The sequence below is a fragment of the Calidris pugnax genome, unplaced genomic scaffold (genome assembly GCF_001431845.1).
Source record: "Calidris pugnax isolate Ruff unplaced genomic scaffold, ASM143184v1 scaffold25, whole genome shotgun sequence".
Taxonomy (NCBI): Eukaryota; Metazoa; Chordata; class Aves; order Charadriiformes; family Scolopacidae; genus Calidris; species Calidris pugnax.
In genome coordinates this window covers 3530113-3542892 of record NW_015090805.1, presented here as the reverse complement: position 1 = coordinate 3542892, position 12780 = coordinate 3530113, and the positions used below count along the sequence as shown (strand labels likewise).

General features: G+C 42.3%; 1 protein-coding gene across 1 annotated transcript in view; it reads left to right on the top strand.

Annotated features, from left to right (window-relative positions):
- Window positions 1–2598: 2598 nt before the first annotated feature.
- Window positions 2599–12780, top strand: part of ABCG1 (ATP binding cassette subfamily G member 1) — a 70493-nt gene continuing 60311 nt past the window's right edge. The window contains exon 1 of the mRNA XM_014938199.1: window positions 2599–2818. Coding sequence (XP_014793685.1) covers window positions 2599–2818 — 220 coding nt within the window. The remainder of the gene's footprint in view (window positions 2819–12780) is intronic.

Below are 12780 nucleotides of genomic sequence, written 5' to 3'. Positions count from 1 at the left end.
GGGGGTAACAGCGGCTTGAGGGGCAATAAAGCTGGGGGTCGGGGTGGGCTTAAATGGAGGGGAGTTGGTTGGTGTTGGGGGGGAGAAGGGGTGTGTTTCAGGAGATGCTCCACCGGGTAAGTCTGTGGCTGGGGTCGCCACGGGAGTTGACCACCTCTTAGGGAGCAGGGGTGATCCCACCACTGGGAGCCATCTCCACCACCCCGGGGGGCTCTCCTTACCCCTGGGGTGAGCCCCCTCCATGGGAAGGGTGGCCTTGCCCACAGCAGGTGGCCCCTTTGAGGGGGGGGGACATCCTTGTCCGTAGCAGGTGGTCCATGGGGAGGGGGATGCTTGCCCATAGCAGGTGGCCACTGAAAGGAGGGGGGTATCCTTGCCCATAGCAGGTGGCCCCTTTGGAAGGGGGGGGAGAAATCTTCTCCCACAGCAGGTGGTCCCTGGGGGGAGGCAGGCGTGTGATGGAGAGCTGGCATGATTCTGTCACCGTCTGCTGAGAACAGGCGTTTCAGTCCACTGGGTGATGGGAACGGTTTGTTTAACGTCCCCGGAACAAAAGTCTCTGTAGTCCCACATGATTAAGTAGGCAGGGACAAGGACCTTGTCCAAAGGATGTTTCCTTTTCAATTGATCTGAACTGGAGAAGCTCCGGCTGTCCCCTGGATACTCAAGGTGACCTGCTCGTTGAGAGTTAGTTTTTTGGATATTCCCTCTGATGTGTGAAGGTGCTCAGTGGTTCCTCTGAACCACACAGTTCATGAGTGCCAAAGTAAGCTTTGAAAACATTCAGAAAAGAATGTTGTTAACTCACCTTCTCTTATTTTTAGGGAGGAGGAGGTGGTTCCCTTACTGTAATTGTTCAGTTCCAAGGTGTTTTACATTACTCTTGTTATGTTCAAATTACATGCCACTATTTAAGAAATTGGGAGTAAGTGTTACTGGATACCTGACCTCTGAGTAAGTTGAGAGCACAATTAAAATAGCTTTCTTGAGGAAACGGGGTAAGCAGAGCTGATTTTTACATCCAGAACTTGCTATGTAGCAGTTATGTAGGCCTTTAAAAAGTGCTTTTCATCAGCATCCATAACAAGTGATTGATCTGAGCAGCACGGCTTTTGCAACGTAAGCGGGAAGACCACTAACCATGACTGAGAGGGTCAAAATGGCACAGTGAAAAGGGGGCAATGTGACTTCTTGGTTGCATTGGAGGACAAGTAGAGGGAGACGGTGACATGACCTACAACTCTTTATTTGAGGGTGTTCAACACTGATGCTTTGAAAAGTAGTGCAGCACATCTGGTTTCCAAGAAATACCTTTGGGGACATGGGCAAATGTGACAATATAGGAAGGCTAGCACATACGCAGCTACAGAATTCTTTTCCAATATGGATCTGCCTTAAAAATGCTAAATTTTCTGATAGACAGCTCTGCAGATGTTTGGCCCTGCTTATGACATACTCCAAACAACAGATGACAACAAACAGCCTCTGAACTGTTCAAAATTCAGTTTAGCTGAAGAAAATCCGTGATTGTTTTACTTCTAGCTTTAAACTCATCTTGTTGATATTGGTGCAAGGTGGCCCGTGCTGGTAAAAAGAACACAAAAAGTTTGGATTTTGTGTGCGTAAAAAAAAAAAAAAAAAAAAGAAGAGAAAGGCAGGTAGCAGGCCATTGTCATGGAAGAGGAAGGGAAAGAGATTCAGTCCAAAAAATGACAAGTGGAATTGCACTCAGTGCTGTGGTGAGCACAGCATAGTAAGAGGTCCAGCTGTAAGCATAAAGTCTTGACCTTACAGTGTCAGTGGTGCAAGTCCTGGAGCAAGGTTTAATATGTTTATGTAGCTGATAAGATTCCCATTAGGATTCACTTTGAAGCAAGGAAAGTGTGCAAAGATCTTGGGTGGAAATTGCTGTGCTTTCCTCTCAGAAAGAAGTTCTGTTCCAGGTTGCAAAGTCTCCAGAGCTATCAATGCAGGAGCAAATAAGGCAGGAAATAGTACATTTCAAAATTTGCAGAAAAGTAACTTGTGCAATTTCACATTTCCAGAATTATATTCTGATCCAAAGGAATAAGAGCTCTTAGACTTTTTAAGTGGTTGTCTTCTGAAATGTCTGCACAAAGAATAGTTCAGCTAGCTCCCTTCCCCCTTCAGCGCTGGCCCAATACAAGCACTGGAATCAGAGTAACTAGAACCAAATTCTTTCAGTGCCAGAGAAACCAAATACAATGGGGACTGAACTTACAAATGTTGTATTAATCTGGTGCAAGAGCTGCTCTGTTCTGAAGATACTCATGTGCTGTGTATATACCCTTGGAGGGGAAGCTGGTGCTAAACGAGCTGCCCTTTCAAACTGGCCTGCAAGTGCAAGAGCTCTTGTACCTCTTCTGTCAAGGCACTGGCAGAGCAAACAAAAGGTTGTTTTATTTTTTTTCCCTTTCACCTTGCAGCGCACTACTGTGCTGGATTCTTGTGTTAATTAAATAATAATATATCTTCTAGTGCAGAAGGTTTTGAAATTTGTCCCTAAACTAAAGTCTGTGAACCTTGTCCTTTCTCCAACTTCTTCCCCTCTAGAACGGCAGCAATTCTGCTTGTACCATGGCCGAGCCAAAGTCAGTGTGTGTTTCAGTGGATGAAGTGGTCTCAAATGGCACAGATAACCAAGATGTTCGACTGATGAATGGACATTTGAAGAAGGTGGACAATACTCTGACAGAAGCTCATCGTTTCTCCTACCTACCCCGCAGACCAGCTGTGAATATTGAGTTTAAAGAACTGTCATATTCTATCCAAGAAGGACCATGGTGGAGGAAGAAGGGTAAGGAAAACAATGTTTTGGCTAATGTAGAAACGTTATTGCCCATGTGAGTGGTCATGATACCTGGAGTGAGTCTGTTGTGGATGGCGAAGCAAAGGGAGTAAAGGGAGTGGGTTTTCACAGTTGCTTTTTGCTTGGCTTCTGGATACACCCACTGCCCCACAGTCGGCACCGGGGAACTTCCCTGGAGCTTGACGCAGTGGGGTGTATGGCCCCTTGCACTCCAAGAAACTGTAGATGTAGTAGTTCATACAACTGCTTATTTTTGCCTCCCAACTCCAAAGTATCTGAAGTAAATATAGTATTGCTGTGCTGCCAAATATCTGTCCTGTGATCTCGCAAGTCTACAATACACTGCTGAGGGTGGGTAGAGCATGCAGTAGTTTAAAGATGGGGGTGGGGGGAAAGAGGATGCTTTTCTTACTTTTGTGATTGGTTGTTTTGTGAAATGTCTGGAATGGTATTTTTTCAGTAGCCTTTCAGAACAGTGAGCGTCTCAGAATTGCGGAAGGCCTTTGAAACCAGAATAAAAATTACTCTCTCTAGAAACGCTGTGTTTGGAAATAAATACTGTGAGCTATAGGAATATCAGCCCATCCATCTATCTTGGTGTTCTACGATGCGTCTCTCTCAGCTTACCATTTCTTTTCATTGATGAAATCACTGGCTACTGCTAGGGCTGAATCCTGAGGTTTAGTCAACGACCAGGATGCTCTTGCTAGCTACTTGGCTAATAATACACAGCAAAGAGTCGACAGCCTACAACACAGGGCACACCAGAATGATACAATATTGAATGTCTCTCAAGGAAATGAAGTGTTACCACTTTGCTCTCACAATCCAGTTTCACTTATAGCTGGTTTCGAGGCAATGACAATTCTTCTGTTGCCGATTTATTGATGGGACTAAGGAGGGCATATTCACCTCTCTTCTTCCTATGCTCTTGGTCTATTCCAGTTCTGAAAGGTGGGTGTAAAGTGGCTGTGTCCTTTTTCATCTGCTTTGCATCCATTCTTTTTATACCTTCATCTGCTTTGTGTAGCCTTGTGTTTCCTAGAGAGTTTTTGGTTTTTGTGTGTGTGTGTGACTAGTCATCTCTGAAAAAGGAAAACTAGGTTGTGCAGTAAATTCCTGCTAGCGAAAAGAAGTAAGCCCAAGAGAAAATATTGAAATCTTCAGGAGAATTTTGTGTACTAAATGACATAATTGCTCTTCCTCAAGGAATTCTTGCTTAGTATCGTAAATTGGTATGGTTGTGTGCTTTAGTTGTTTTAAGAGATAAGCCCCTGCCAACGCACTGCTCACCTGAGCCATACTTGATACCCACACTTGCTCTGAATCTGTATATCCACCGGCTGAAAGGTTCCACTTGAAATTGTTTCACAGTGTACATTGCTGCTGTCTGGAAATTGTGTCGTTATCACACCATCAAGGCTTCAATAGTCTAAAAATGCGTGGTATGAAAAACACTGGATCTATGACCATGGAAGTGCTACTGTATGTGGACAGCCTGTGCATACAGTTACTCATTTGTTGAAGGATGTGCAAACTTAAGGCTCTAATGAGTTTTTCAACATCAAAACTGCATGTGCACACTCCTGCATTCTTATAGTTCTTTATTAAAATTGCATATAACCGTACTGTTCATAGGAGGACAACTTGGTGTGGCAGCAACTTTCAAAATTATTCTTTATCAGAATTATTTTTTATCTTATCAGAACAAACTCAAACTTTGATGTCTTTTTTTTTTTTTCCTCCCAAGAAATGGAACTGTGCCAGTGTCTCATGTAAGGTTTAAAAACTTGAGGTTTTTAACTAAATCTCTTTCTTGTTGGCTGAAGATGATGAAGACCAAAAACCTCTGTCCACATTTGCTGACGCATCTGAGTGGCTTGGCTTGAACAAAATGGCACATCCTGACAAATTGTTTTGCTGCTGAAAGGGACCAGTTGTGGTATTTAGGTCTAGGGCATGGCTGGCTACGACTGTTTCACTGCACTTGAGTTGAAGGAGGAGATTAAACTTTCCTGTCTATCTCTGAGTTTATGTTCTCCTCACCTGGTCTTGCACCATATGTCTTTCCTTGGACCACTAAGGACAGCCTCTGAGTGGCCGTGAGGCATGCTGTCTGCCAGCAGGTCTTGGCACTCTTCTAGCCAAGGATCTAAAAAAGACTTGGGGGGAGGGGGGGGTTACAGTGTATGCCAAGCTGAATATGAACCAAGGTGTACTCTCACTGCAAGTAAGGCAAACCACACAATAAGCTACCTTTGGAGGACTTGGCCAGATGGATGCAAGTTGTTACCCTTCTCAACATTGGTAACAACTGGAATACCATATCCAGTTTTGGGCTCTCCAGATCAACAGAGAGATTGGGAAGCTGGAAAGGGTCTGTCAGAGGAGTAAAAAATTGTTCAGGGGATGCAAGTTGTTACCCTTCTCAACATTGGTAAGAGTACAACTGGAATACCATATCCAGTTTTGGGCTCTCCAGATCAACAGAGAGATTGGGAAGCTGGAAAGGGTCTGTCAGAGGAGTAAAAAATTGTTCAGGGGACCTATGAGGAGAGGCTGAGGGAGCTGGGCTTGTTCCATCTAGTAAAAGTGAAGCTGTGGGATGATCTCATTCTGGCATAGAACTACCTAGAGGGCAGTTATAAAGGCAGTGGAGCCAAACTCTTGTCGGTAGTGCCAGATGACAGACAAAAGCCAATGGCCACATATTGCAGGTTGAGTGGCTTATGGTGAACATTAGAAAATATCTGTTCACTAGGAAGTTGGTGCAACACTGGGACAGATGAGCCAGAGACAGTTTGCTTTCCCCATGTCAGGGGATGTAGAAAATCTGGCTGGGCAGAGCCACAGGTGACCTGATGTTGTGTTGGTGATCATCTTGCTTTGAGCAGAAGGCTGGACTAAGTGACCTCCAAAGATCCTTTCCAAGGAGCACTTCTTTGATTCAGTGAATTGCTAGCCAGATTACAGAAACCTTCTATAAACAGACTTTTTTCTCGGTCATGTTCCCTAGTCCAGGGACTGAGCCAATATATTACTTTTAATAGAAAGGGTTTTCCATTAAAGAAATAGAAAACTGAATTGTCTAAATTTACTCTCAAATGAAGGTAAGGACTGAACTGTCAGATTCCTTGAATTGTTTTAGTGGTTCTGCAATAGAATTGTTTGTGTGCAATTTGGGATATCTCTGTTTAAAACTGATGGGCTTGTAGATGAATACGTTACACTAAATTGCAATGGGTTTTAATCTGCCTCTGCTCAACAAAAGGGAAATACTGTGTCTTGAAACACCGGTGGTTGTTCCATCTCTACACTCCTCATGGGTTCCCTGTGCTAAAAGGATCTGTCATTACCATGATGTGAAATTTTTAAATTGAGTTTTTTTATGAGAAGTGTAGCAGAAAACATATTCCAGAAGGTACAAAGTCTAGTGTAGGAAATGCAAGTGATTTTTTTAAAAACAGTAAACTTATATGCATAAGCTGAAAAAGAATAATAAAATGGGAGGTGTTTCTCAGTGCTGGTCATGGCAATGAGAGATGTCGTTATGAAAATGTGCCTTTTAAGTTAATGGTGTTTCTATTTTGAAATGGAGCTTGGAAAAAATATTTGCTATTTCTACATCTTTCTCCATGACTCTAATGAATTGGTTAAAACCTTTTGTGAGTGTTGGATCACAAAGGGAGAAGTATAGTTTCCTTGCAAAGGCAATTTGTGGCAGAATGTTGAAGAGGAATTCAACTAAAGAGCAACAACAAAAAATGTACTCTCTTCAGTAAAAATGGTATTGTGAAGTAATGTTAAGATTAGCCTCTAAATTAACAAAAGGAGGAATAATTATTAATGCTCCATTGTGTTCTGTACTTAGCTGTGTTTTTCAGACAATGAAACTCATGGTATGTAACATCATTTACTTTTAATTAAAAGCACAAAGCAACATGAATTTGCATTGCTTGTCAACAGCAAAGCAGCTAAATAAGCCATCACAGACTTCAAATTAGAATTTTTCATTGATTTGTGTCAGCCTTAAAGTGCCTAATTTATCTATTAAATCTCATTTTTCTCTTTAAGGATGGGATTTTCATTCTCAGATTTATATGATAAATGCTGTTCTACTAATTTTAATGAGGTTTTATTGAATTCATAGCAAAGATTGGTGTGACTCTGGACCTGATTCATTCATGGTGTAATTCCTTTTGAAGTCAATGGTAGTAACAGGGAAGGAATCTGGTAGGTGAGTCCTTGATCAAAGCAGCTGTATCTGACCCATTCCATTCACTACGAGTTCTTCCAATATGGGAATTTGGAAAAGATTATAGAGATAAAAGTTTCAGAAGGTCTCGGATGACTTTGGCATTTTCCCCATATAGCTCCCCATAAAGCTTCTGAGGGATTAGTCAAGTGGTAGAATTAACTTTTGGAGGAAAGAGATTGATAAGTGACTTAATCCAGATTTTGTGAGGGTAAGGATCTTCCAGAACCAAAACCACGTCTTGATCTTTGAATCCAGCCTTTCTTCAAGGATGTTTCAGGTGTCTCCTGCAGTCAGCAAGGTTCCAGATTCACCTTAAGAGAGCTGCAGGACTGCTGGGGCAGAGACAGTGGGTTGTAACATTAAGACAAACTGGCAAAGCCAAAAAAAAGGAAACTTCAGAACACAAAGAAATATCAGGGACACTTAGTCCGAGAATGCCTTCTCCTTTCTTTGAGGATGAGAGAGCTGGTTGGCTTGGAGGGGAAGAAAGCGAGGAGAGTCCTTGGTTAGATCTAGTGTGAGTTTCTTAAATGAGGAAAAGCCAGATCTGCAGAGCTTCAGAACAAACTGTGGCCAAAATTTCAGTGTCTTGTCACGAGGCCGTTTATCTAAGAGCTGAGAGAAAGAGATGTGAAAGTGGAACTTATCTTGGCTTCTGAGCTGTCTGTTTAAACTGCAGCTTAAAATGCAAACCACAGAAACATGTATTGGTTTTGCCAGTTTATGGAAAAAATGCAGACATGTAGATTTTTATTCTAGGACTGCCTAAAAAATAAAAAAGAGGATTTCAGAGTAAAGTTAGTGCCTTAACTTTCTGCTGTTTTTGCTCAGAGCACCATGAAGTAATCCGAATAGAATGAGTGGTCTGGGGATAAAATTATGGATAGTCCCAAATACGGAGAGGGCACAAAATACTTCGGAGCCTTCTGTCTTGGTCAAATTCATACAGCTTCACTTTGAAAAGATACATACATTCTATATATCCACCAAAGGACTCTTGTCCTATTGTTTCTAGGTGTTTTTGTTATAATGTAGGATGGAAATGCTGTTCCTACATAACATCGTGTGCATCCAGGAAGAAAGTAGTAATAAATTTGCTTTCAAAACTCCACAATAACTGAGGGATTACTTCCCCCCCCCCTCATACTTTTCAGTATTCATGGCTAATTAGGCAACATTTTAGTTGGAAATTTCTCCGTTGTTATTTTTAGGACCATAATGACTCATTTGTGCTGTGTTCGAGTGTAAGTTCTGGTAGGATTTGGTCTTTAGTAACCTCTGAGGGAAGGGGCTCCAGCCGGTCAACATGCGGTGGGTATTTTTGTGGAGTGGTTTAGTGGCAATACAGAAACTCGTGCTCAGCAGAAAATGTGATATTTCTGTTATTTTGGGTTTGTTCTAATGGCTCAGGCCCTGCGGAAACAAACCAGCCAGAGAGGTGCTTTCTTTTCTCACAAGACTGTTGTAGCTTTGAGGTTCAGTAGATTAAATGGAAGGAGGGGAAGGAAGGGCCGTGCTTGTCCTGGATGGCTCCGTCATGTGGGACAGGGAGATGCAGAGCCTTCGGGAGGCTGTTTGATATTCCTGTAATGCCAAAAGGGCCCGTCGCAGTGGGAGATAGTGTCATCCCAACAGCTAGATCCCCCCGTTTCAGCCAGGAGCTGTGTGTGACACGTTAATACTCATCTCTGCACAAGATGGAAACACCCCACTGTCAGATCCTCGGCAGGGATTTAAGCAGGCTGGGTTTTGCTGATTTTCTCTGCTTTGCTGCTCTGTTACGAATTAGTTCTGGTTATGTGCGCTTGCACAGACCTGTTTCTTATTTAGTTAGTCTTGGTTTTGTGGTTTGGTTTTTTTTGCTGCATCCTTTCTGTGACTTGATTTGAAAGATTTCACCCCCACACGCACACACACATCTCCCCATCCCCCTTCCCGCCGGAGATATCCAAAAGACCCAAATGACAAAGTAGGGGGGGAGGGAATGGAGAGCCGGGAGGGGAGGATTTGCCCTAAATTATTTGCTAATCCTGGCTGGAGGAGTCGGAAAAAGCCTGTCCTCATGGCCAGCAGGTGCAGTGCGGTAGAGGTGCCGCAGGCAGAGCCCCGGCGCGGTTACTGGCGGGCGATGCACTGCAGTAACCCTGCCAGGGACTGCCCCAGGCCCTGGTTGGCTGCTCCAGCCGCCGTTGTTGCTAAGATGGGAGGGAAAAAGATGCAGAACAGTCAAGAGAAAAGAGAAAAACCCGCTTCATGAGAGGTTTTGTTTTTTTTGGGGGGGGGTTTGGTGGTGTTGATTCTTTTTTCCCTTTTTTTTTCCGTGTTTTTCTCTTTTTTTCTCTCTTTTGCCTTTCTCCGACAGATGGGTTGTATTGTTTTCCTCCTTTTTCTTTATGGTTTTTTTTTTTTTTATTTATTGCCTGCTGTGTCTGAGAGCATGTTGTCATCTCAGAGAGCAGGATGTATGCAAATCGCGATCCATATGTTAGAAAGAATAAACAAGTTAAGCTGGTTGGAGCGAAGGGGCAACACTGGTAAAAAGCTCTTTAGGCGAACGGTTTGCGCGTTCGCATTGAGCGAGCTGAGCTGTTAGCCAACCTAACGAGAATGAAACATGATTTTCGGCAGAGGATTTCCAAATGCGCGTTTCAACCTTGACAAAATCCGTGCAGTTTTTCTTTTAACACTTAAGCTGGCGCAAGATGGTAAAAATATACTGAGTAGTCACTGTTACTGGAATCGTTCAGAGTTTTATTAAGTGATATATAACTCTTCCTGGCATCCTCTTGCATGGGTTGTTATAAAATAGAGGTTATATGGGACAAGCCTTGGTCAGTCCCTTTGTCTGATCTTTCTACTGTTTCTCAGCTGAAGATGACAGCTGAGTATGACCTTATTTCAACATTACTTATTTTCCTCCATGCAAACCCCAGTGTTATTGTTGTGGGTTTGTTCTGTTTTGTTTTTTTTTTTGTGCCTGGAGCTTTGTTTTGGAAATGTGTCTGAGTTTGACTCAGTGTGTTTTGGTCACTGAGTCCTGTGTGAGTACAACATATTTTTCTTCTTTGCCATATAGTTTATTAAAGCTAAACATAACAAGGACCTGACTGTTTCTCTTTCTAGGTAATGTTTTAATGCAATAAATTCTATTAGCTGCTTTGTGAAAACTTGTGGCCAAGGAAGGAAGTTTTAGAGATTAAAACATTTAAGAATTTATACACCAGGGAAGTGGTGATGGCAGTGGTGATGATGAGTTGTCGGGAGCTTGAGCTGTGGTCTCCACTGTTTCCATCTCACAGGAAGCATGTGTTGGGGGCTGGCTGTAACTCACCCCGACAGTCCTCCGCTACAACCTTCTGTACACTGAGTGGGATTTGATGAAGTGCTTTGCTGTCCTCTGCCCATATTCAGCCTTGTCTTGCTCGAGGTGTTGAGGAGGTAGAGACAGCATGCACCAGCATATGGGTGTGCTTTATTCACATTTCAAAGCAGAATTCAGTTCATAGTCTGAAGATTGCCTGAAAGGAGATGAAGCAAGAGTCGTTTTGCAATTGAAGGCTTCAGCCATCAGGTGGTTGATCAGGGCTCTCCATAGCCTTAGCAAAAGGAAAGAGAAATCGCAAAAGCAACCAAAAATAGAAGCTAGTTCAAGAGTAAAAATGCTGTTAGAGTCCATTTTCACTTCTATATTTACATGCCATTTTGGGAAGCGCCTTCTGGAAGCGCATGGGGTCTAAACTTACCAGCTTACTAAGGCAGGTCTTTTGTTCTCAGGGGATTTAATATCTCAGAGTTCAGCTCTGTATTCTCTAAGAAATGAATTGCTTCACACTTCCCTGTAGCATTGTTCCTGTAGATAAACTGGTTGGCTTTGGAAAGACAGAGTTCAGGGAACATGATACTACTCAAAATGTGGCAGACCCTGACAAGAAATACTCAGCTGCATTATAGTTTACAAATGTGCCAGTTAAACTGATAGATACCTTTGTCCTCTATTAGAAAACAGTGTTTGGTCTTACTATTAAAAATAACATCTCAACACTTACTCCAAACAAAATGCAAGGAGAATCCCAGCAAAATTTAAATGACAGTTTAGCTCATGGGAATGAACTGATCTGGATTTAAAATTAAAGCATTGCAAACTGAAAGGTGGGTGTTCAGTCTCAAGATGAATGTCCTTGAGGCAAACCCTAACAGCATCAGCCAAGCCTCATCCCGAGAACCTCTGTGACTTGCACACTCTCAAGGTGCATAAGGATGTATGTCTAACACAAGGCTGAGTTTTTGACAAAAATAAGCTGGGAGTTTAGGTTAGCTTGCCATTATATGCCGTCAGAGAAGGTCCACCTGGCCCCGTGTCCCTTCTCTGACAGCAAGTAGAGTAGAGTTCTTGGGGAAGAGTTCAAGTGTAGGCAAGTGTGTAGTAGTGTTTCCCTGGGTTTTTGCAGCTCAGAGGTTTCCTGAACTAGGTTTGGTATCTTTGTGTTTACTAGCTCTCAGTAGATTATTATTTTTTTTGGTAAAATTATTCACTTGCTCTCTGAACCTAAGCAGGCTTTTGGTGTTCATGCTATCACCTCACCATTTGCCTCCTCTTTAAAACCATTCAGGAGTAAGGTCAATGGCTTATAGCCCAATAAAGATTCCCAGAGACTCAGGGGTTAGCTTTCTTCATAAATTGACCACTGACCTCCTATTCTTTTGTTTCCTGTTACTTTATCTGCTTTCTCATTTATTTGATAACCGGCCATCTATCTTCCTGTCAGATTCATTTACTTAAGAACTTTAATATAAGACCTTGTTGAAACATGACATCCATGGCAACAAAATGGCCCTCTTTTTTTAGGTATTACTTCAAAAAGACATCAGATACATTTTATATTGCCAAGTTGTGTACCAGAGGCACAAGATTTGTCTTTTTCCTCTATCAAAAGCATTGGGGCAGTACCAAGCTGAGATGGTGGTGGTTCAGATTGCCTGCCCACTGTGCTGGCTTTGAACCTAGAAGCGAGCAATTTTTGTTTAAAAGCAGTGGTACAGAGGACAGCAAAACCACCAGAGCTTACTTAGACTATACCATGTGGAAAATTCAGTTCTCTAGTATGAAGGCAATTTCCAAGCACAGCTTTAGTGCTTAAGACTGGCAGAGTCCTCCTCATCAAGGCCAGGACCAAGCTGTAGTAGGCACCATCTTCGTGATACCAGAGCCTGTGTTAATGAGGAAATGGAGAGACTGAGGGTCCCCAAATCTGTACAAATGTCGCCACATTTTCACCAACTTTCAAATTTATGAAAACAAGTTATGGTATAATAAAATGTGTATGGAACTGCTGCCCTTTTCAACCAATTCTTTAACTTACTTATCCCTGAAAAAACAGGTTAAGTATGATGGAAAAGGATCACAGCACATACGTAGAACGCCAGGCAATTCTGTTTGTTTTCAGTAACTATTTGAATCTTAATAGCTTCTTACAAGTAGATGTCCTTATATATTTAATTTGTTCCTGAAATAATTATCAGGAGGTCTGTTGAAATATCCCATTGGTGATGATTCAGATGTTTGAAAATGGCTCCCTTGTGAATTACGTGCTTTAGTGCAGACATTGGATTTAATTTGGCCTTTGGATACTTCGTCTCTTAGAAATGAAGATTTTAGAATGGATATTTGATACAGAATGCAAGTGGTAGTATA